Source organism: Macaca nemestrina, chromosome 15, assembly GCF_043159975.1.
Source record: "Macaca nemestrina isolate mMacNem1 chromosome 15, mMacNem.hap1, whole genome shotgun sequence".
NCBI lineage: Eukaryota > Metazoa > Chordata > Mammalia > Primates > Cercopithecidae > Macaca > Macaca nemestrina.
The window spans coordinates 35047807-35073003 of record NC_092139.1 but is presented as its reverse complement, the minus strand read 5'-3'; the positions used below and the strand labels follow the sequence as shown (position 1 = coordinate 35073003).

The 25197-nt window shown below is 44.6% G+C and overlaps 1 protein-coding gene across 8 annotated transcripts; it reads left to right on the top strand.

The window, feature by feature from the left end:
• Positions 1-1714: 1714 nt before the first annotated feature.
• On the top strand, positions 1715-22976 carry LOC105496104 (signal regulatory protein beta 2). Of its 8 annotated transcripts, XR_011613469.1 has the most exons (6): positions 1717-1913; positions 13325-13690; positions 15099-15440; positions 16297-16362; positions 19812-20961; positions 21706-22976. XR_011613469.1 is itself a non-coding variant. In XM_011766207.2 (5 exons), the coding sequence occupies exons 1-5, from the start codon at positions 1754-1756 to the stop codon at positions 19820-19822; spliced, it is 945 nt and encodes a 314-aa protein (XP_011764509.1). In that variant the 5' UTR covers positions 1717-1753; the 3' UTR covers positions 19823-22976. The 8 variants fall into 8 exon arrangements, 7 of the variants coding, with proteins under 7 accessions (XP_070935665.1, XP_011764506.1, XP_011764509.1 ...); XM_011766207.2 differs by having other exon boundaries at positions 19812-22976; XM_011766206.2 differs by lacking the exons at positions 19812-20961; positions 21706-22976 and adding an exon at positions 19213-19801.
• Positions 22977-25197: the final 2221 nt, after the last annotated feature.

Genomic DNA, 25197 nt, shown 5'->3' with positions numbered 1-25197 from the left:
TGCCTATTAAAATAAATAAAATTATTTGTAAGTGAAACTTTAGAAAAAAACAAATAGCTGAGAAAGAAATCTGCATAGATGAGCAGGTGATTCAGAAGTTTCCGTGTAAGAATGACATGGAGGTACTGAGGGTCTGGTAGAATCATCTAGACTTGTGACGCTTTCAAAGAAGCTTCACTATATAGATCTCATTGACAGGAGAACAAGTAGAGGGAGTAATGGAATTGAGCAGGGGTATCAATGCAAGGCCTCAAAAGTCTAGAAAAGACCAGTCACAGACCCAGTGCAAAGTCCTTGGGGACCAGGCCAGACTAATCTCCTCATAGTAGACACCAGACCCCTGGGACCCAGGGGACATACTCAGATCCAAGGCCTGCCACCCTGTTGCAGGAGAATCTTCAGCTTTCTTTGCACCCAGAACCTTCTGAAGCATGAAGGAGGAAGTGAAATAATGAAAGACTGAGTTGTTCTTGTATTTTTCCCTGAGTTAATTAAAAGACTGAGTTAACCTAAAAGACAACAGTGAAAGCCTATAGAGTGCTTACTGCACCCCACACATGCTACCATATTTTTATTTCTGTTTTACAGATGAGGAAACTGAGGCACAAAATGGTCAAATGATTGCCCTAAGGTCACACAGCCAGACTGAGTAAAGCCAAGATTTGAACCCAGTGTGGCTAAAGAGACTGCCTAGATTGCATGAATTGGCAAGGTTAAGCTTTTCCTTCTCGATAGCCAGCACCAGGAGGCTCCTGAGGAAGTTCAGATCACTTACAGGAAACAAAGATGCCACAAACACAAATGTTTGCACAATCTGGGTGTGTTTCACTCGGACCCCAGGAAACAGAAGCTGAGAGAGTTGCCCATGATTATACTTTTAGGAATTATTCCTGTACCCTCCCTGCAGTGCTAAAAGGAGGCCCCCATGGGACTTGCTTTATAATAAATCCTTCTTCTTAAGCAATGTCACCTCCTCTATTTTCTGCATATCATGAATAATAATGGTTAATATGACCGGGCACGGCAGCTCAAGCCTGTAATCCCAGCACTTTGGGAGGCCAAGGCAGGCGGATCATGAGGTCAGGAGATCGAGACCATCCTGGCTAACACGGTGAAACCCCATCTCTACTAAAAATACAAAAAAAATTAGCCGGGTGTGGTGGCAGGCGCCTGTAGTCCCAGCTACTCGGGAGGCTGAGGCAGGAGAATGGTGTGAACCCGGGAGGCGGAGCTTGCAGTGAGCGGAGATTGCCACAGCACACCAGCCTGGGAAACAGAGTGAGACTCCGTTTCAAAAAAAATAAATAAATAAATAAAAATGGTTAATATGTTTAGCATTTACATAGCCCTCGCACACATTCTTTCTCATAGTCTCACCAAAACTTTTCTGAAGCGGGGATTGCTGCTGTTCCTATGCTGCAAATGAAGAAACAAAGGCTCAGAAATGGCAAGTGACTTTGAAATCTTGCCCAGCCAGGAAGAGGAAGATCCAATGTTTGCTCCAAAGTCCAGCTGATTCCAGAGTGCATCCTATGACCTCACTGCCCACCTCCCTCCCGGGCACCTAGGATGGAGCCTATGGCAAGGGGTCATCAAGGTTTTAGCACAGTGATTACAGGAACCACAGCCCAGACAAAAAAGCAGGAAACCCTTTGACAGGGCTCCTTCCTATTGCACCAACAGCCTTGTGTTGCTGCAATGAAAACACTTCCCTAAACAGCTGTGGCCAAGAGACACAGAAACTGCCTTGTCCATGGGCCCCACCTCAGACTCCAACACTCACCAAAGAGCAGAGGAGCCCCAAGTATCGGGCACCACAGAAGATGCCATGTGCTCCATGATGCTTGCCCCCGCCTGCCTGGCCTGCTTGTCTCCCTGCTTCTTGCTGCTGGTACTGGTCCTTGTCCCCTCAGGTAAGTGGAATCTAGGACAGAACAGGGTCCACTCCTGGCTGATCAGTCCCTAGAGGGGTGCTAAGTGCTCTGGCATGCCTGGAGAAACTTGACCCCAATGAAGAGAGAGTAAAGAGGGGGACACTGAAAATTTGCCTGTCTCCGGCAGAGGGCAGACCCAGCGTCCCAAGAAGCAGCGTAGTGAAGTGATAAGCTCCCAGGCTCTGCGCTCACACCCACTGGCTTCCAGCTTGGATGCTCCTATGCCCACGTCAGATGCTGCAGCTCTTTTAGCCCCAGGAGACTTTTCTACAAAACAGGGACACTCGAGGGCCCTTCCTCTAGGGCTACTGTGAGTATTAAATAGAAAAGTGGTGAGGTTCAGCCCTGGGCCAGCTGCATTGTTTATGAGACCCATTGCAAAATGAAAACTGTGGTCTTCTGTTCAAAAAGTATTGAGCAACACAGCAGAGCATTAAACTAAGCATGGGATCCTTCTAAGCACAGGGCCCTGTGCAACTGTATAAATGGCACAGCCAGGAACCAGTCCTGGCTCAGCTTAAGACGCAGTGGGCTCAAACCTCACCACTAACCAGTTTAAATAACTTCTTTCTGAGCCTCAATTTTTCCAATTGTACAATGGAGCTAAAATAGGACTCACCTTGTGACTTTCTTAGGAGAATTTAACAAGATTATGCCCATAAGAGCCTGGCATAACAAAGATTTGGTAACTGTTGGCGATTATTATTATCATTCCCATGTCTCCTTTAACTCAGGGGCAGGCCAGGTTAGCTCCTGAGTCTTGAGACCCCTGAATATATAGCTCAGTCTCCGAGTCCAGAACCGTCTGATCTACCAGGCAGGAATACTTGGCTCTCAGTGGGCTCATTCCATCTCCTGCCCATCTGGGCCCCTGCTCCAGGCTCTACTGAGATCTAGATTGTGTCTATCACATATTTGGTCCTCCAGGGTGGCCATCCCCAGGAGAGATCCTGGCAGAACCCAGGTGAGGGGTCAGACCTGGGTGCTCCCTTACTCATTGGCCATATGACTCGAGACACCACTTCACTTCTCTGAGGTGATTTCCTCAATTGTAAGATATGAATCGTAATTCCTAGTTCTCATTCCACAAGTACTTTTGAGTGTCTGCTGTTTTAGGCACTAGACTAGGAAATCAGAAATCTAAACTACCCCAGAATAAAAAATATTCCCAATGATTGCTGGAAGAGAATAGATGGAAAATAAGAGAAGTTGCTTAAACCAGTCAGATGGAAGGTTTGAGTCCAGCTGCATCTCAAGCTGAGTCAGGGCTGGTTCATGGGTGTGCCCTCTATATAGAGGCACAGACCCCCCTGCTTAGAAAGGCCCCATGCTTGGTTGAATGCTCTGCTGTGTTGCTCAACAGTTTTTGAACAAGGGACCTGCATTCCCGTTTTGCACTTGGCCTCACAAATTACGCAGCTGGCCCAGGGTTGAGCCTCACCACTTTTCTATTGAATACTCACAGCAGCCCTAGAGAAAGGTCCTATGAGTGCCCCTATTTTGTAGTAGAGGAGACTGGGGCTAACAAATTTTCTATAAGGCTTTTAAAGGGAGCCCCTGTACAGGAACCATGAAATGCAGAGGATGCAGATGGAAAATAGAAAAGAAGGAAGCCCAGGGTTGGTCCAGCTCCACCAACAAGGCAGAGGCAAACCTCCTAGGACACCTCCTAAAGCCCAAGTGACAACACGGAAGGAGACTCAGAAGGGGAGAGGGAGGGAAGGGGTGTGGGCACCAGGACTGAGTCCAGGCTCCAGCTTCTTCCCTGGTGTTCACTTCCCCAGACTCACTCCCAGCTGAGATAAGACTTCCTGAGTCCTTCCTTCTTCCTCTCTTCCATTGCTTCTTTCTCCTCACACACACAGGCTTCATCTTTACAAATAATTTATTTTTAACAGCTCTATTGAATGTAATTGACTACATTAAACCATACATATATAAAGTAGACAATTTTGTAAGTTTTGTTTGTGAGTGTTGGGTATATTTCACACTTGTGAAATCATCACCAAAATCAGCATCATGAATGTATCCAGAACCCAAAACTTTCCTTGTGATTCGTCCTTGCCACTCCTCCTAGTCTCCAAAGCAAACATGGATCTGTGTTCTGTCACTATAGTTTGCATTTTTTAGAATGTTATATAACAAGGATCACACAGTTGTACTCTTTTTTGGTTGGCTTCTTTTACTCAATATAATTATTTTGAGATTCATTCATGTTGTCGCATATGTCAGTAGTTCATTTCTTCTCATGTCTATCCATTGTATGGATAAACCCTTTCCCATTCACCTGCAGACAGACATTCGGGTTGTTTGCAGTTTAGGGCTATTATAAATAAAGCATCTATGAATATTCATGTACAAGTCTTTGTGTGGATATATGCTTTCATTTCTCTTAGGGAAATATCTGAGAATAAAATGACTGGATCATATGGTTGCCGTATGTTTAAGTTTTTCAGATCCTGCCAAACTGTTTTTCAAAGGAGTTGTACCATTTTACATTCTCATCAGCAATGTAGGAGGATGGCAGTTCCTACATATCCTCACCAACACTTATTATGGTCAATCTTTTTAATTTTAGTCATTCTAATGGGTATATAGTAATATCTTACTGTGATTTTTTTTTTTTTTTTTTGAGACAGGGTCTCACTCTGTTGCCCAGGCTGGAGTGCAGTGGCTTGATCTCGGCTCACTGCAACCTCCATCTTCCTGGCTCAAGCGATCCTCCCACCTTAGCCTACCAAGTAACTGTGACTACAAGCACATGTCACTACGCCCAGCTAATTTTGGTGGTTGGTTGGTTGGCTGGTTGGTTGGTTGGTTTTTTTTGTTTTGGTAGAGACAAAGTTTCACCATATTGCCCAGGCTGGTCTTGAACTCCTGGGATCCAGTGATCTACCTGCCTCAGCCTCCCAAAGTCCTGGGATTACCAACCTCTCACTGTGATTTTAACTCCCTGACTTGTAATGATGCTGAACATTTTTTACATTATGCATCCCTTTTTGGTGAAGTGTCTATTCGACTCCCATTTTTTAAGTGTGTTTCTTATTATTGAGTTTTGAGAGTTCTTTATATATTATGGATACAAATATTTTGCCAGATATATGCTTTGCAAAGATTTTTCTCCTACTCTGTGACTTGTCTTTTTATTCTTTTACAAGTGTTTTCTGAACAGCAGGAGTTCTTAATTTTTATGAAGTCTAATTCATCAATTTGTCTTTAATGGATCATGATTTTGGTGTTACATCTAAGAAATCTTTGCCTAGCCCAAAGTTACAAAGTTTTTTTCCATGTTTGCAGCTAGAATTTGTGTAGTTTAACATTTTATGTTTAGTTATATGATCTATTTTGAGTTAATTTTTATATAGTTTGAGGTATAAACCAAAGTTCATTTGTTTGCACATGTATTTCCAATGGTTCTTGCACCATTGTTGAAAAAACTCCCCATTCTCCATTGAATTGTCTTTGCACCTTTGTCAAATGTCAGATAATTATAGTTAGGAGCCATGGCATGCACCTGTACTCCTAGCTACTCAGGAGGATTGCTTGAGACTAGCAGTTTGAGGCTGCAGTGTGCTATGATGATCACACCCAGAATAGCCCTGCACTCCAGCCTGGACAACATGGTGAGACCTCATCTCTTTTTAAAAAATCAGTTGCCTCTATTTGCATGGACTATTTCTAGACTCTCTATTCAGTTCCACTGGTATGTTTATCTATCTTTCTGCAATACCACACTGTCTTGATCACTGTAACATTATCCAAGTCTTGAAAGCAGGTGGTGTTAGCTTTCTAACTTTATTCTCTTTCAAATTGTTTTGGCTATTCTATAAATTTTAGATTTAGTATATCAGTTCTAAAGTGAAGCCTGCTAGGATTTGAATAGGAATGGCATTGAGTTATATATCAACTTAAGAGAATTGACATCTAAGCAATATTGAATCTTCCAACATATGAACAGTGTGTACCTCTCTATTTATTTAGGCTGGATTATTTTTTCTCTCTCTCTCTTAGTAATGTCTTGTAAGTTTTCAGTTTGCAGTTTCTTCACATTTTTGGCTAAATATTTTTTATTTTTTATAATATTGATGACTGGAAATTTTTAAATTCCAATTTCAAATGGTTTATTGCTAGTATATAGTAATACATATCATTTTGTACATTGATCTTTTATCGTCAACCTTGCTAAACTCATTTATTAGGTCTAGTAGCCTTTTTAAGAAATTTTCATTGCAATTTTAATTATGTCATCTGCACATAAAGATAATTTTATTTTTTCTTTCAAATCTGGATGTCTTTTATTTCCTACTACCTTTTAGCACGGTTAGTACCTACCCTACAATAATGAATAGAAATGGTAAAAACAGGCTTCCTTGTCTAGTTCCTGATCAGCAGGGAAAACATTCATTTTTTGCACCACTAAGCTTGATATAGTTGTTGTAGGGTTTTCACAGGTGCCCCTTATCAACTTGAAAAAGCTTCCTTATCTTCCTAGTTTGCTGAGAGTTATTATTAGGAATCCATGTTCAATTTTGAAAACTGCTTTTTCTGCATCTGTTGAGATGATTATATGAGTGCATGCATATGCGTGTGTGTGTGTGTTTAGTTATATGGTAAATTACATTGATTGATTTTTGAATGTTAAACCAACTTTATATTCCAGGGATAAGCTCAACTTGATCATAATGTATTAGACTTTCTAAATATTGCTGATTGCTGAATTCAGTTTACTAAAATGCTGTTTAAAATTTTTTATCTATGTTCATGAGAGAGATTGGTTTTCTTTCCTCATAAGGAAAAGGGTTCGGTTTCAAGATAACACAGGGACTCATAGAACAGTTAGAAAAGTATACTCCTTTTCTCAATTTTTCTAGAAGTTTTGCATAAAATTTATATTATTTCTTTCTTAAATATACGGAACATTTGGCCAGGCATGGTGACTCATGTCTGTAATCCCAGAACTTTGGGAGGCTGAGGCAGGCAGATCACTTGAGGCCAGGAGTTCAAGACCAGCCTGGCTAACATGGGGAAACCCTGCCTCTACCAAAAATATAAAAATTAGCCAGGCATGGTGGTGCATGCTTATAATCGCAGCTACTCAGGAGGCTGAGGCGGGAGAATCGCTTGAACCTGGGAGGCAGAGATTGAAGTGAGCCAAGATCATGCCCCCATACTCCAGCCTGGGTGACAGAGTGAGGCTCTGTCTCCAAAAAAAAAAAAGAAAAAAGATATGGAAAATTCACGAATGAAACTTTCTAAGATTGGAGCTTTATTTCCGGGAAGATTTTTAACAACAGATTAAACATTTTAATAAATAATAGGGCTAACCAGGTTATCTTTTTCTTCTTGAGAAAGCTTTGGCAGTGTATCTTTTTCAAGGAATTTGTTCATGTTACCTAATTTGTCAAATATACATAACTTGAAGTTTTCCATAATATTCCCTTATTATTATATTAATAAGAGTAAAATCTGTAGTAGTATCACCAATCTGATTCCTTATTTTAATAATTTAGATTCTTTCTGTGTGTGTCCCCTCTGTTCAATCTGACTAGCGATTTATCAACTTTAGTGATCTTCTCAAATATTTTCTTCTTCTCATTGATTTTTTTCTGTGTGTGTGTGTGTCTGCGTGTGTGTGTGTGTGTTCTGTATAGAGTTTCATTTAGAGCGTGATGATTTCCTTTCTTTCACTACTTTGGGTTTAGTTTATTGGCCTTTTTTGTAGTTTCTTAAAGTGGAAAGTGGGTAATTTATTTAAGTCCTTTCTTCTTTCCAAATATAGGCATTTAATACTACAAATTTCCCCTTGCTTTAATGGGATCCCGCAAATTTTTATATTATGTTTTCATTTTCATTCAGTTCAAAATACTTTCTAATTTCTCTTTTTTTAATCGATACATAACATTTGTATATATTTATGGGGTTCATGTAATACTTTGTTACATGCATAGGATGTGTAATAAACGAGTCCAGGTATTTGGGATATCCATCACCTCATGTATTTTTCATTTATCTGTGTTAGGAACATTTTAAGTCCTCTCTTGCAGCTATTTTAAAATGTACAATACATTGTTGTTAACTATAGTTACCATACTCTGATATCAAATGGCAGGATATTATTCCTTCTATCTAACTGTATGTTTGTACCCATTAACAAATCTCTCTCATCCCCCTCTCCCTACACTCACTCTTCCCCACATCTGGTAAGTATCATTCTACCCTCTACCTTCATGAGATCAATTTTTTTAGCTCCCACGTATGAGTGAAAACATGTGATGTTTGTCTTTCTGTGCCTGGCTTATTTCACTTAACATAATGAACTCCACCTTCATTCATGTTGCAGCAAATGACAGAATTTCATTTGTTTTTATAGCCAAATAGTATTCCATACTGGCCATCCAGTAGTGGTATTGCTGGTTGATATGGCAGTTCTACTTTTAGATTTTTGAGAAATCTCCATACTGTTTTTCATAGTGGCTGTCCTAATTTACATTCCCACCAACCATGTATAAAGTTTCCTTTTCTTTGCAACCTTACCAGCATATATTTGTGGTGGTTTTTTTATTTTATTTTGTTTTTTTTTATTGTTGCCTTTTTAATAGTCATTCCAACTGGGGTAAGATGATATCTCATTGTGGTTTTGATTTGCATTTCCCTGATGATTAGTGATGTTGAGCATTTTTTTCATGTGCCTGTTGGCCATTTGTATGTCTTTTGAGAAATGTTGATTCATTTCCTTTGCCAACTTTTTAATGAGATTTTTTTAACTGTTGAGTTATTTGAGTTTCCTGTATATTTTGGATATTAGATTAGTCCCCTGTCAAGTGAGTACTTTGCAAATATTTTCTCTCATTCAAGAGTTTGTTTCTTCACTCTGTTGATAGTTTCTTTTATTATGAAGAAGCTTTTTAGTTTAATATAGTCCCATTTTTCTATTTTTGTCTTAGTTGCCTGACCCTTTTGAGGTCTTAGTCATAAAATCTTTACCTATACCAGTGTCCTGGAGTGCCTTCCCTGTTTTCTTCTAGTAGTTCTTATAGTTTTAGGTCCTACAGGTAGATCTTTAATTCATCTTTAGTTGATTTTAGTATATGGTGAGAAATAGCAGTCTACTTTTATTCTTCTGCATATGAATATCCAGTTTTTCCAGCACCATTTATTGAATGTATATTCTTGATACCTTTGCCAAAAATCAATTGGCTGTAAATACATGGATTTATTTCTGTGTTTTCTATTCTATGCCATTGGTCTATTAAACCATTTGTCTATGTATTCTATGCCATTTGTCTATTATACCAATACCACATCCCAATGAAGAAGAAATGAACAAAATCCCAGAAAAAGAACACAAAATATTAATACTGAAGAAGCTCAGTAAGATACAAGATAATTCTGAAAAACAAAACAAAGAAATCAGAAAACACTCCAAGATATTGCTCTAGGCAAAGGTTTTGTGGGTAAGACTTCAGAAAGACAGGCAACAAAGACAAAAAAAGACAAATGGGACTATATTAAACTAAAAAGCTTCTTCACTGAAGAAAAATAATCAACAGAGTGAAGAGACAACCTCCTGAATGAGAGATAATATTCACAAAGTACTCATTTGACAAGGGACTAATATCTGGAATATATAAGGAACTCAAACAACAGTTTAAAAAGCAAACAAACAAATAAAGAATCTAATTAAAAATGAGCAAAGGAAAGGAATAAATAAACATTTCCCAAAGAAGATATACAAATGGCCAAGAGATATATGATAAAAAGCTCAGCATCACTCATCAGGGAAATGCAAATCAAAGCCATAATGAGATATCGTCTTATCCCAGTGAGAATGGCCATTGTCAAAAAGACACACAAACAAACAAACAAACAAACAAACAAGAACAGGCCAGGTGCTGTGGCTCATGCCTGTAATCCCAGCACTTTGGGAGGCTGAGGCGGGCAGATCACCTAAGGTCAGAGGTTCGAGACCAGCCTGACCAATATGATGAAACCTTATCCCTACTGAAAATACAAAAATCAGCCGAGTGTAGTGCCATGTTCCTGTAATCCCAGCTACTCAGGAGGCTGAGGCAGGAGAATCACTTGACTCCAGGAGGTGGAGGTTGCAGTGAGCCAAGATGGTGCCACTGGGCGACACAGTAAGACTTGGGTGACAAGTCCAGCTTGGGTGACACAGTAAGACTTCCTCTCAAAAAAAAAGAAAAAAAAAGATGAGGATGAGGAGAAAAGAGAACTCTTATATGCTATTGGTGGGAACGTAAATTAGTACAGCCATTATGGAAAACAGTATGGAGATTTCTCAAAAATCTAAAAACAGAACTGCCATATGATCCAGCAATCCTAGAACAGGTATTTATCCACAGGAAAAGAAATCAATATATCAAAGGAGTGCATGCATTTCTATGTTTATTGCAGCAATATTCACAATTGCAGATGTATGGAATCAATTTATGCATCAGTCAACGGATGAATTGATAAAGAAAAAAAATATGTATATATATATATATGGTGTCCCCAAGCACACCCACAATGGAATACTATTCCACCATTAAAAAATCATCATAATGTAGTCATTCACAGCAACACGGATAGAACTGGAGATCATTATGTTAAGTGAAGTAAGCCCTACTCAGGAGGCTGAGGCAGGAGAACTGCTTGAACCTGTGAGGTGGAGGTTGCAGTGAGCCAAGATCATGCCATCACACTCCAAAATAAGAGGGAAGGAAGGGAGGAAAGAAGGAAGGAAGGAAGGAAGGAAGGAAGGAAGGAAGGAAGGAAGGAAGGAAGGAAGGAAGAAAGGGAGGGAGGGAGGGAGGGAGGGAGGGAGGGAGGAAGGAAGGAAGGAAGGAAAAAGAGAGAGAGGAAGGAAGGAAGGAAGGAAGGAAGGAAGGAAGGAAGGAAGGAAGGAAGGAAGGAAGGAAGGAAGGAAGGAAGGGAGGGAGGAAAGAAAGAAAGAAAGAAGGAGCCAGACACAGAAAGACAACTATGCAGGTGCTAAAAATGATCTCATGAAAGTAGAGAGTGTAATGACAGATACCAAAGACTAGGAAAGGTGATGGGTCTGAGGGAGAGGGATTAAGAGTGAGGTTGGTGATTGGGTACAAACACACAGTTAGATAAAAGGAATAAATTCTAATGTTTGATAGCAGAGTAGGGTGACTATAATTCATAACAATGTATTATGTTCTTCAAAATAGCTACAAAAGAGGACCTGAAATGTACCCAACACATAGAAATAATAAATACTCAGGTGATGGATACCAAAAAAAAAGAAACTTACAATAGTAAACTCACATTTCTCCCCTCCCAGTCTTTATTCTACTGATGTCATAACTTCTAGTTATACATGTGTCAGAAGCCTCACAATAGAATGTTATTTTTTTAAATCCATTTGGGGCCTTGCTTTTAGGATTTCTTGGGTGGACCAGAACACATCTTTCTGGGCTGCGTACTCTCTTCTGTGGAGTTTCCCCAGTGCCCTGACAATCATGGGTTTTACCAGTACGGCTCGTGGGAACAGGCACCATTCTTAGCCCTGTGCTGAGAGATGGGCACAGTTCTGTGCATGTGTGTGAGGAAATTCCCCGAGGCCAGGGAAAAAAACAACAGGAAGGATTAGTGATAACAGATCTGACTGGCTCAAATAATGCTTGAGAGTGGATGTTGCTGAATTTCTTGAAACTAAGGACATCAAGGAGAAAAGCAATCCCTAGGATTCAACATGCGGTTATCACTTCGTCACAATTGTGAGAAAGTTTTTCTTGGTGGTTAACAGCACATGCCTAGCTGAAGATAGGTAGAAATAGAATTTAGAATTCCATAACTCTTTCCTAGATCCTCTTAGAAGGGAATGTTTGCTTCACCTTCTTACTCTCCTTGCCTCATTCACGACTGAGAAACACCAGGATATACTGCAAACAAATATGTGGAGTGTGACTGAGCTATTCACAAAGGCTGATGGGAATACAGACAAAAAGGAAACTCGGGATACAAAACTGCTGACCTTGAGTTGAGCAGAATCTTAAGTCACCTGATCTGAGTTCAACTCCTGGACATCGTATCTACTGAATGCATGGTTCACCTCATGTTTCTTTACCACTGTGAGCATTCGTTTTCTTTCTCATCTCAAAAATGGAGATTATAGGCTGGGCATGGTGGCTCACACCTGTAATTCCAGCACTTTGGGAAGCCAAGGGGAAGGAATCACTCGAGCACAGGAGTTTGAGACCAGCCTGGGCAACATAGTGAGTACCCATCACTACAAAAAAAAAAATTAAAAATAAATAATAAACGGAAAAGTTTTTAAACTGAGATTATAACAGCATCTACCTCACAGAATTGTTAGAAGGAGTACATGTGATGATGTTGTTGACCCAGAACACCCATGGGAGGCCTCAGCCCTCTTTCTCTGTATGCACTTTGAGGACAAACTCAACAGTTCAACCTGTCTTCAAAATAGACTCACTTCACAACACATTAACATGAACTGCAGTCTGCTGAAGAATTCACAGGAGGCAGGAAGGGTATTTACACTGAACCCCGCAACACACAAACCTACGTCTCTGAAGGGTGGCATTTGAAGATTAACAGCCAGAGCTCCAGAAACAGGCTGACAGGGCTTGAATCAAGCCTGTCACTCTCCTAATGGGTAATGTATGAGTCTTCCAGAGCTTCCATAATGAAGTAGATGGCATGGGTGACTTGAACTATGTAAATGTAATTTCTCACAATTCTGGAGGCTGGAAACTGAGATCAAGATGTCTACAGGGCTGGTTTGTCTGAGGCCTCTCTCCTCAGCCTATAGATGGCCGCCTTCTCCCTGTATCTTCACATGGTCTTACCCCATATGTGTGTGTCTAACTTTCCTCTCCTTATAAGGACACCAGTTGGATGAGATTAAGGCCCAACCCCAATGACCTCATTTTAACTGAATTACCTCCTTAAAGACCCTATCTCCAAATACGTCACATTCTGAGGTACTGGAGGTTAGGACATCAACATGTGCATTTGGGAGACACAATCCTAGCAGATGATCCTGGGACAGCTGCCTAACCTTTCTGGGCCCTCAGTTTCCTCTGTCGAAAAATGGGAATAATGCCGTTTACCTTACGGGAGCATTGTGAAGAATAAGTGACATCATGCATGCAGGAGCCAACACATGGTGAGCACTTGAGTGTTATTTATTCTTTGTAGGTTTTTCCATTGCATAGCTCAGTTCTCTCTCTGCAGCCAGCCATTTTGTCCCCTCTTTCCCTTCCCTCTCTAATGACACTCCTGTCTTGTCCTGGGCCATTGTTCTTGGCCAGATGATGGTTTGATTGTTTTAAGCTTGTCATTTAGTGCTCCAAGTCCTTCCTGCCCAGTGCAAGGTCTTTCTTCCTCTTTTGTAGATGCCTCTGGGCAGAGCAGCAGGAATGACGGGCAGGTGTTACAGCCCGAGGGCCCCATGCTGGTGGCAGAAGGCGAGACACTCCTACTGAGGTGTATGGTGGTCAGCTCCTGCGCCGATGGTATGATAAAATGGGTCAAGGTGAGCACTAAGGACCAACAAGAAATTTATAACTTTAAACGTGGCTCCTTCCCCGGGGTGATCCCCATGATCCAACGGACATCAGAACCATTGAATTGCGATTATTCCATCTATATCCACAATGTCACCAAGGAGCATACTGGAACCTACCACTGTGTGAGGTTTGATGGTTTGAGTGAATATTCAGAAATGAAATCGGATGAAGGCACCTCAGTGCTTGTGAAGGGTGAGTATCAGGCCCTGCAGACCACACATTTGCTCGGGTCTATTTCCCTGCACAGTCACTTTTATCCACTGTATCATGCTGTATCACACAAAATTGCAGCAGCATACAACAATACATATTTGTATGCACATTTACATGTGGCTGGGTGGTTCCACTCCTCATGTCTCATGCCAGAGCCCAGGCTGGAGAGGTAGCAACTGCGTGGGGCATGTTTTTCTCATAGAGATGGCAGAAGCAGAAGCCCAGTCCCAACTCTTCAAGTACACCTCAAGCATCTACTCACATTATGTCTGCTAACAGCCCATTGGCTAAAGCAAGTCACGTGGCTCAGCTCCACGTCAAGGGACAAGGAAGAATACTCTTCCACCATGCAGCCAAGGTAAGAGTGTGGATGTACCCTATTGTAAGCACAGAGTCAAAACCTGAGGCTGATCATGTCATCTACCACACTCCCCAAGTAATCAATCATGGCATCTGTAAGTCCACCTATGGTGACCTGAATACCCGAATCCTGGGCCTGTCATTGAATAGCAGTTCCTTCTTAAGTCAGTTACCCTGGCTCTACATGCCTCAAGTGCTATGCTTGAAAAACAGGCAATACAATTTGTACTTCAAGAGTCATTTGGGTTGGCCGGGAGCGGTGGCTCAAGCCTGTAATCCCAGCACTTTGGGAGGCCGAGACGGGCGGATCACGAGGTCAGGAGATCGAGACCATCCTGGCTAACACGGTGAAACCCCGTCTCTAATAAAAAATACAAAAAAAAACTAGCCTGGCGAGGTGGCGGGTGCCTGTAGTCCCAGCTACTCGGGAGGCTGAGGCAGGAGAATGGCGTGAACCCGGGAGGCGGAGCTTGCAGTGAGCCGAGATCTGGCCATTGCACTCCAGCCTGGGTGACACAGCAAGACTCCGTCTCAAAAAAAAAAAAAAAAAAAAAAAAAGAGTCATTTGGGTGATTAAATAGAATGGATGCTTGTGGAACCACCCCATAAACTGGTGACATGGAGAGTATCTGTACGTGGGAGTTCATTTTAACTTGATGCCAGATTCAGGAAGGCTTCACTGGCTTCTTCCAAGCCATAATGGTTCCTCTGTAGTCCTGCTGTCTTCTGGGTTTCCACCTCTGGGCAATTTTTTGACCATCTCCACTGGAAGACAGAGAATGGCTTCAGGGCTGGGCACTTGTGTGTCTTCCTGAGTTTCATGTTCCCCAGTCCTACCATTGGTATGTAGTAGGTACTCAGAGCTTTTTTACTGAACGAGTCAACTGGTGAGTAATAAAGAAAGCAGCAGGGAGTGGCCAAGTGAAGAAATCTGGAAAGAAGGAAGGGAGGGAACACACCAGGGAGGAAATGAGTGAACGATGGAAGAGGAGATGGAATCCAACAAGGACCTCCTCTTTGGCTTCAGGAGCTGGGGACCCTGAACCAGACCTGTGGATCATCCAGCCCCAGGAATTGGTGTTGGGGACCACTGGAGGCACGGTCTTTCTGAACTGCACAGTGCTTGGAGACGGTCCCCCCGGACCCATCAGGTGGTTCCAGGGAGCTGGTGTGAGCCGGGAGGCCATTTACAACTTTGGAGGCATCTCCCAACCCAAGGCGACAGCAGTGCGGGCCTCCAACAATGACTTCAGCATTCTTCTGCAAAACGTCTCCAGTGAGGATGCAGGCACCTATTACTGTGTAAAGTTTCAGAGGAAACCCAACAGGCAATACCTGTCTGGACAGGGCACCAGGCTCAAAGTGAAAGGTGAGACAATTGGTTTTGGAGTTGTCGGGGGAGAGGAGCAGGTATTCATGAGGAATTTTTCTACATGTCCCGAACAAGTCAGTTCTTCCAAGCCTCCATGTCTTTACATAAGTTTTTCCCTCTACCTGGAATGCTTTCTCCTTTTCTCTGAAAACTCCTACTCATCCTTCAAGGCCCAGCACAAATGGCCCCTCCTCTGTAAAACCTTCTCCTCTCAAGCAGAGTTAATTTCTCCCCATTCTGGTTGCCACAGAACTCTGTATAGATCATTAACAATTCAACAAACATCAGCCAGGTGCCATAGCTCACTCCTGACCTCCCAGCACTTTGGTAGGTCAAGGTGGGTAGATCACCTGAGTCAGGAGTTCAAGACCAACCTGACTAACATGGTGAAACCCCGTCTCTACTAAAAGTACAAAATTAGTCAGGCATGGTGGTGCATGCCTGTAATCCCAGATACTTGGGAGGCTGAGGCAGGAGAATCGCTTGAACCTGGGAGGCGGAGGTTGCGGTGAGCCAAGATCACAGCACCATTGTACTCCATCCTGGGCAACAAGAGCAAAACTCCATCTCAAAAAATAATAGTAACAATAATAATTCAACAAACATCTACTACATGCCTGTTGAGTGTCCTGCACTGTACTAAGTACTGGAGACACTGAAATGAATTAGACATGTCCATACTCTAAAGGTGCTCCAGTAGAAAGTCTAACTTTGTCCTTCCTAGCTGCAGGGTTTGACTTCTAGCCCGCACCCAGGTAGAAACTGGCAGACTCATCCCAGAGACCCCAGCTCCTAGGACTTAGGAAGTGGTGGGAGATAAAGGGAAGTATGAGAAAGCCTCTCTCCCTTGCAGCAAAATCTACCTCTTCCCAAGAGGCAGAATTCACCAGTGAACATGCAACTGAGATGTCTCCAACAGGTGAGTGTACCCACCTCAGTGGAGTCAATGAGTCCCCCACAGGCAAGGGGGCCATGAATGGCTTGGTCATGGGAAGGGAGCAGTCCCAGACTCCTGGGGCTAATCTGCCACCAAGAAAGCTCCCAGGACTTCATCTCAACTGCAGAACTAGGACCCCAGAGAACCATGTTATAACAGCTCAGTTATAACGAACTTTCTCATAGCCAGGGCCATGTAACTGTTTAGTGGGAAATTTTGCTTGAGAGGCGGTGAGCTCCCTGTGAATCTGAGTGTAGGGCTGTGAGGCTATGCACAGCAACACTGGAGAACATGGCTTTGTAGCTAAGCCTCCTGGGTGGAGCCCCTTCCTAATATGATGGGCAGGTTCTTGCCCCTTGAATCTGGTATCTGACTCTATGAACTAGGGAGGAGAGGACAAGAATCAGAGAGCCTACTTCATGGGGTTGTGTGTGCACTCAATGAGATCACACATGCCAAGTGTCCAGAATTGTGCCTGGCACATCTCCTGTTAACATTCGAGGGCTCTCAGTATCTGGTGGGAGCTTGTGATAGACGTGGTCAGATTTGCCTTCCCGATGCTCGGCCCTGCTCCTACCATTCATGGGGGCCAGACTGCCTGGGTCCCGTGACTTCTTTAACACGTGTGGCGCTGAGAAAATCATTTCCCCACTCTGGGTCTGTCTCCTTATCTATAAAAATTGGATCACTATCCTACACTGTAGGATTACCTTGAGGATTGCATTAGGCAATCAGGAAGAGCAGAGGTTAGGGGTGTGATTGAGATGATTACAGGTGCAGGTAGAATATTGGGCAACCCTTCTCTGGGCCCAGGGCAGAGGTAAGGATGGTCTTTGATCTCGTCTTTCAATGTAGAAAGGATACAGCTCCAGAGGTTATACAGCAGCAGGATGTGACCTTGCCCATGGGCAGCACTGAGGTGTGGGCTGTGGGGCCCTCACCATGGGTCCCGCCTGAGCTCTCTCCTGTGCCTACCAGGCCTCCTGGTTGTGTTTGCACCTGTGGTCCTGGGGCTGAAGGCAATTACATTGGCTGCACTCCTCCTGGCTCTGGCTACCTCTCGGAGGAGCCCTGGGCAAGAAGATGTCAAGACCACAGACCCAGCAGAAGCCATGAACACCTTAGCATGGAGCAAGGGTCAAGAGTGAGGGGTCAGCCCAAGACTGGGGATCCTCTGAGTCGGAGAGGAGCCAGGGCTCCTCAACCATTTCCCTACCTCCAGTCCCAGCCTCCAGATGCCCTCAGGCCTCATGACGAACTCCTAGATCCCTACATCTGGTTTTGGTCCACCCAGTGAAATTCCCCTCTTTGCACTGGGCTTCCCTCTAAAGTGTCTCCCTTTCTCCTTTTGGCCTGTTCAAGACCTCCTTGCTTTTCAGTCTCTGGCTCAGTCTCTCCTCAACACCCTTGCCCCTGCTGAAGCCCTTTCTGGTGAGCTCTGCCCCTTTCCCCACCTCACCACATCCTTCTTGGCCTCCAACATCCAACTCAGAGTCTTCTTCCCAGGAGGTGTCCCTAAGCATCTCTGAGCTCAACCAGCCAGACCATCTGTGCTCCTCCATCTACACCCTTCTCCCCACCCCTTCCTGCCTTCCTTCCATCCCCCTCATGGCTGGCTTGGGTGGGTGTAATATTAGAATGCAGGTTCAACAAATATAACAAAGCTCTTAAATAGTTGCTTAAACCAGTGGAAATCAACCAGAAAGTTGACCATCAGCAGGCCAAGCAATACAGAGACTCCCTGGTTTTGAGACCCAGGATTCATTGATCTCGTTGCTACCAGGTCCACCTTCTAGGCAGCCAGACTGGAGAAGAAGGCAGGGAAGGGGAGCAGGACCCTCCCCTTTAAGGGCACAGTCAGGAACTTGGCCACCTCACTTACCTCTACTTGGCTGGAATGGGGTCACATGGTCACAACCTAGCTGCAAGAAAGGCTGGGAAATGTAGTCTTTATTTCTGGCAGCAATGCGTCCGGCTGCAAGTTTTCACTAGAAAAACCGGATGGTAGAAATCAGGAGATAACCAGTTATCTCCGCCACAGCGGCATACAGGCAGCCTCTCACCTGCCCTGTGGTACACCTGAGTTTAATGCCCAGCTAGCTGGCCAACACTTCTTCCCATCATCACCTCCCCTAGGGCAGCATGATGTGGGGCAGTAGTTCCCAAGAAGAGTGATTTTGTCCCCATGGGACTTTTGGCAATGTCTAGAGATGTTTTTGGTTGGCACAACCTGGGGGGTGCTACCACCATCTAGTGGACTGAGAAGCCCTGACATGGGGAAGAGTGTGTATGCCCAGGAGTCAGACACACCTGCCTTTAACCCCGAGGCCTCTGCCCCCTCCCTGTGCACCCTTAGTGACTAATCAGAGTCTCTTCACGTCACAGAACATCCAGGATACTAATGTGGACTTTTCTGCATTGTGTAAGAACCAACTCAAGGCCAGGCACGGTGGCTTATGCCTGTAATCCCAGCACTTTGGGAGGCCGAGACAGGTGGATCACCTCAGTTCAGGAGTTTGAGACCAGCCTGGCCAACATGGTGAAACCCCGTCTCTACTAAAAATACAAAAAATTATCCAGGCATGGTGGCGGGCACCTGTAATCTCAGCTACTTGGGAGGATGGGGCAGGAGAATCACTTGAACTGGGAGGCAGAGGCTGCAGTGAGCTGAGATAGCGCCATTGCACTCCAGCCTGGGCAACAAGGGCAAAACTCCATCTCAAAAAAAGAAAAAAAAAAGAACCAATTCAATTCTGCATTTACTGAGGGCTGACTATGTGCTGTATGCACTGCATGCACTCCATACATGTAAATTCCCTTTTCTCTTTCCAGGCAAACATTTATTAGCACTATAGCGGGAAGTAGATGAGTCTAGATGTTTTTCATTACAACAAACAGAAAAACAGCTTGAACTAAGCCAGAGAGAACAATAATTTAGTCTGAGAATGGAATAAATCATTGAATTACCAGACATTAGAGAGGGTAGGGAAGGTAGGCTGAATATAACCCCCACCCCAAAGATATCCATGTCCTAATCTCTGGAACCTGTGACTGTTACCTTGTATGTTAAAAAGGAAAAAAAAGAAAACACTATGCAGGTGTGATTAAATTAAGAATCTTGAGATAGGGGTGGGGTTTAGCCTGGATTATCTAAGTGAGCCCTAAAAGAGACGTTAAGTATCCTTACAAGAAAGATACAGAAGGAGCTTCGATGAAGAAGAAGAGAAAGCAGTGTGACCACAGAGGCAGAGTTTGGAGCGATGTGACCACAGGTTAAGGAATGCCAGCAGCCACCAGAAGCTGGAAGAATCGAGGAAGAAATTCTCCCCCTGGAGCCTCCGGAGGAAGCGTGGTCCTGCCAATACCTTTATTTCAGACTTCAGGACTTCAGAACTATGAGAAAATAAATTTCTGTTGTTTTAAATTATCAGGTTTGCAGTGATCTGTTTCAGCAGCCACAGGAAGCTAAACAGCAGAAAAGCATGGAGCTGGTTCTCCACTAACTGGAGGTGGGTCCCATCTGCCCCTGCAAGCCCCCTCGCCCTGCACGGCCCTGCGTGAGCTGATCCCTGCCGCCCCCTCTGACCTCATCTCCCCAGATCCCGTAAGCTGACTCTGCTCCAGCACCTCTCTGGGCTTTGACCACACAAAGCTCCCTAATTCATTCAAGTCTCTGCTTACCTTCAAGAGGCCTCTCTGGACCACTCTATCCATAAAAGCACCTCCATCACTCTCATTCCCCCACGCCACTTAAGTTTTCTTCATAGTACTTACTGCTACCTGAAAACGTGTGTGGGTGTGTGGGTGTGAGCACACGTGCGTGTGTGTGTTCACCTATGTGGGTGTGGGTGTGCGTGTGTGTGTCTGTGTGTGTGCATGTGTGTGCCTGTGTGTGCACGTGTGTGCGTGTGTGCATGAGTGTGTGCATGTGTGCGTGTCTGTGTGTGTGTGTATGTGTGTGGGTTTGTGTGTCTGCTTCCTTGATGGTTGCTAGTTGTCCCTACTAGAATTTGAGCTCGCTGGGGACAGGAAGCTAACGGTCCACTATTGTAGCCACCCTCATTCAATCCTGAAACGTGGTTGAAACCTGACTCTGCCAGGCCCTAATCAGTGTGCTGAGAATGAAACAGAAGTCTGCTGTCTCAGAGCTTACCTCCTCCTGAGAGAAGACAGACAATGAGCAAGTAACCCTAGATATACTGAGTGCTGAGGGCCTTCACAACGCAGGACATGGGGGAAGGAAGTTGCCAGAGCAAAGGAGAAGTGACACTGTTTTATGCAGGGTGGACAGAAGAGGCCTCCTGATAAAGTGACATTTGAGCTGACACCTGAAGGAAGTGAGAAAGGGAGGCCTGCAGATACCCAGGGGAAGAGCCGAAAAGTACAAGGAACAGCAAATGCAAAGGTCCTGAGGCAGGAGCGTGCTAGACTTGGCACAACAACAGCAAACACCAAGCAGAATGCCTGGCCTGTATTAGACGCCGTAAGCATCTGAACTGCGTACATGGCAAAGATGAAGTACACAGTCTGGGAAATCTGGCCGTGCAGGTTCAAATTCCAGTTCTCCTACCTACCTCTTGGGTGAGTTTGTTTCTCTCAGTTTCCTTGTCTGTAAACTGATAATAACATGCGTGTCTCCCGTATTAGGTAGTTTCAAGGCTAAAATGCATTGGTATATGTGCAGCATTAACTGCACCTGGCATGTAAGAAGCCCTAAATAATTATTGCGGTTACATTATTTCATTAGGTGATTGTCATGCAATTCTGACAGTAAATTGTAGTCACTACACTCCCCATGACGAGGAGCACGGCAGCCCACAGTGCCTGGGCCCCTTATCGGGCAACTTCAGACACCAGACAGCCCTATTCACCACAGACTCGGTTAGAAAATCCTATAGAAAGTTGGCCCTGCTTGGGTCTAGCGACCTTATAGGGACATGGCAGGGGAGCAAGGTGGGGGTAAGTCCACTAAAGAAGACAAATATAACAAAAGATGAATAATTTAAGGCCCTTCATGGGGACTCTGGGAAACTTGCTGACCGCAGATAGAAAGGGTGGGGAATGGATGGGAGACAGAACTCCTCAGTCCAGCCCTTCTTCTGCTTTGGGGCCCCAGGCATTGCACAGGTGAGATGACCCACCAAAGACAGAGCAGGGGGCATGCCACAGAGAGGACACAGCCCCCACTAAGGGCAAACAGGCCACTGTTACATGTCCTGCCTGGGCCTTCAGATCTGACCCCTGGATGTCAATGGCTACACTCCAAGATCCCTGAATCAGGGCATCTGTTTCTCTCCCTCCCCTTCTGTTTTCTCCTTCCTGCAGCTCTTCTTCAGCTCTTTCCTTCTCTTCCCATGGTTCTTGTCCCATATTCCTCCTGCCTCAAGGAACCCCCATCAAGGCTGCCAAAGTCCCAGCCTCTGTGACAGCTCACTGTGAGAGATGGGTCTATTCACACCACTCTCCTCGGGCCTTGAGGACCCTCCATTTCCCCCCACAGGTAAGACCTAGAGCTGGAGGAAGAAGAAGAGCAAGCACTATTTGACAGCAGCTTCCTATATCCTGACAACCCAAGGATGGCAGCCCTGCTGCAGTATTGGGGTGGTGGTATCGGGGTGGGGTGAGAAGAGGTGCCAGCCTGGTCAAGAATAGTCCATCCTCTCCACAAGACACACTGCCCAGAGTGCAGCTACATGTCATTGGGCTGGGAAAGTGGGGGATGCTAGGTCTAGTCAAACACGTTTCTAAATTCTATCTAAATGGCACTGATTAATGGCACTTTGCTACACAGATCATTCTCAACCTTGCTTTTTGACTCAACATTTGAGTTATATCCAGGTTGGTTACCTGTAACTCTAATTCATTCATCTTCAGAACTGTATAGTATTCCATTGTATCAACATATTACATTTGTGATTTCTATTGATGGATGGAGACCTTAGTTATTCCAGTTTCTCACTATCCCAAACAGAGACAGTTTCACTGTCTCCTGATGCATGCACTAGTGCACATACCCACAAATAGAACTGGAGGGTTAGACAGGTTCTGTGTTTCTTCAACTTCACTAAATTTGCCAAATCGTGCCCCAACGCCATTAAGCCAACATATACTGCTGGCAGACACAGGAAAATTCCTGTTGTTTCATGCTTATGCCAGTATTTCCTATGGTCACATTACAGGGAAGTGCGGGAATCTTCAGTTCTTGTCTGCTTGGAAGAAAGATTTCAGCCAAGAGACATACATCAAAGGTTAAGTTGCAGAGTTTACTGAAGAGAGAGAGAGTACATTCCTAGAAAGGAGTGGGCTGACCTGGCTGGAAAACAGCCGGTGGGCTGGTTCCGCTGGAAAACAGCATCAGGCGAAAAATAGCAGTAGCAGTGTTTATTTAAAGAGACAGTACACTCTGAAAGAATGAGCCAGCAGCAGCTGGTGCCGGGTGACCCTCTTTATGAGAATCTTACATGATTATTTGTGAAGGGGCATGAGTGAGTGTCACTTACAATCATGTTTTAGGTGGTCACTTTGGCCATGAATGTTCTGTGGTTGTACATGCTAGTAAACACATTGCATGTCTCATTAGCATTTAAAGTCTCCACTCAGGGGTGTGTTTTGATTATATATATATATATATATATTTTTTTTTTTTTTGGAGACAGAGTCTCGCTATGTCACCTAGGCTGGAGTGCAGTGGCACGATCTCGGTTCATTGCAACCTCTGCCTCCCAGGTTCCAGCGATTCTCCTGCCTCAGCCTCCCAAGTAGCTGAGACTACAGGCACGTGCCACTATGCCTGGCTAATTTTTGTATTTTTTTTTTAGCAGAGACAGGGTTTCACCATATTGGCCAGGCTGGTCTTGAACTCCTAACCTCATGATCCGCCCACCTCGGCCACTCAAAGTGCTGGGATTACGGGCGTGAGCCACTATGCCCAGCTTATTATTATAATGAGCAAAAGGCTACTGTAGGGCGAGTTAGTGGAGGAGTGCGCATGCTCATCAGTGGCAAAGCCCCTACCAAGGTTATCTCTGGGTAGGGCCTCATAAGTTCCCTTTAGGGCCAGAGGAGCCCAACAACAAGGCCAGAAGTGGCCAGTGTAGCCATTGTCTTTTTGCTGGCTGACAGTGGGTGGCGCTGACTATCAGAGAACGGAGTCTTCAAGATTTCTTTTCCCAAAAGCTCCTTTGCCTGCTTATTTCTGGCTATCTGCCTACTCTAAGAGTCAGATTTGTAAATGTTTTACCAGTTGGATAAGGCAAAAGGGAATCTCATCGCAGCTTTCATTGGTTCTCACTGCTGACTAATGCAACCAAGCATCTTTCCATACGCCAGCTGGCAGTACTGTTATTTTATTACTATTGTCATTAGTTGAAGATGTTGTGAAAAGAGAGACGAATAGTCCCAACTTTGCTGCGGCAGTGGTGGTAGAGAAGGGGGAGTGGTACCGGCAGCTTCCATGTATAGGGGCCTCTGGAAGGTCTGAATGTCAGTTGAGAAATCAATCATTTGCTCCACCTAGCAGCTCCCCTGGGCCACTAAGCTATAGAGGGTCTAGTGTTTAGGGGACTGGAGTAGGGGGTCAGAGGAGACACCAGTCCTGGGTACACACAGCTCCTGCCCAAAGTTAAGTCACCACCAGTGAGGACACAGCAGAGGGGGTGCCAAAGGAAGGCTGGGGTGGGGCGGGAGGTGGTGGAAAATGGGATTAAAGGGAGGGGCTGGGGAAAGGCTGGAGTGGGAGGGAAGATGGAGATGAGCCTGGAGGGGGCTGAGGTGAAATGGAGTGAAAGTGGGCTTTGGAGGGTGGGGGTGCATTTAGTACTGAGGGTGGAGTTAGAAGGGAAAGTGGGGCTGGGTGGGTCAGGTGCTGGCGGCGGGTCTGTGAGGTAGGGTGAGGCTGGAGGTGGTAGTGGTGGTAGAATTTGGGGATAGGGCTGGGATGGGATGGGGCTGGAGGTTGGGGGATGGTGTGGTTGGACGTAGGAGGGTGGAGCTAAAGCTGGGCCTTCAGCACCGCCTTCTCTAGTTTTGTTAAGGACGCTTAGATAAGTGTTATGTAATGTAGTTTCAAGTTCATGCCCTCACATCCCCTGCTTTAAACTCCAGTCAGGTCATCTGGAGCTGCCTCCAGAAACCAACCATAGGAAGTGACCAGCACAGTCCTGCAGCCTAAGGAGAGACAGTGTGGTGTAGTGGTTAGAAGCAGACTCAGGAGCTGTGTAATACCTGGATTCAAAACTCTTGAGAAGTCTAGGTTTCCCCATCTGTAAAATGGAAATGGTAACAATAGAACTCACTTCATAGGATGCATGACTTAGTGTATCTAAGGCTCTTTGTAGAGTGTCTGGGGGCATAGTAAGTGCTCAATAAACACTAGCTGCCAGGTGGTTGTCAGGCCTCTGAGCCCAAGCCAAGCCATCGCATCCCCTGTGACTTGCATGTATACGCCCAGATGGCCTGAAGTAACTGAAGAATCACAAAAGAAGTGAAAATGCCCTGCCCCGCCTTAACTGATGACATTCTACCACAAAAGAAGTGAAAATGGCCGGTCCTTGCCTTAAGTGATGACATTACCTTGTGAAAGTCCTTTTCCTGGCTCATCCTGGCTCAAAAAGCTCCCCCACTGAGCAATTTGTGACCCCCACTCCTGCCCACCAGAGAACAACCCCCCTTTGACTGTAATTTTCCTTTGCCTACCCAAATCCTGTAAAACGGCCCCACCCTTATCTCCCTTCACTGACTCTCTTTTTGGACTCAGCCCGCCTGCACCCAGGTGATCAAAAAGCTTTATTGCTCACACAAAGCCTGTTTGGTGGTCTC

Excerpts from the sequence above, each read along its gene's own strand:
- LOC105496104 (XM_071079564.1), top strand. The coding sequence starts at position 1,754 with ATGGGCCCCACCTCAGACTCCAACACTCACCAAAGAGCAGAGGAGCCC. Across the intron at positions 1,914-13,324 it reads ACTGGTCCTTGTCCCCTCAG|ATGCCTCTGGGCAGAGCAGC; the intron begins GTAAGTGGAATC and ends CCTCTTTTGTAG. Across the intron at positions 13,691-15,098 it reads CACCTCAGTGCTTGTGAAGG|GAGCTGGGGACCCTGAACCA; the intron begins GTGAGTATCAGG and ends CTTTGGCTTCAG.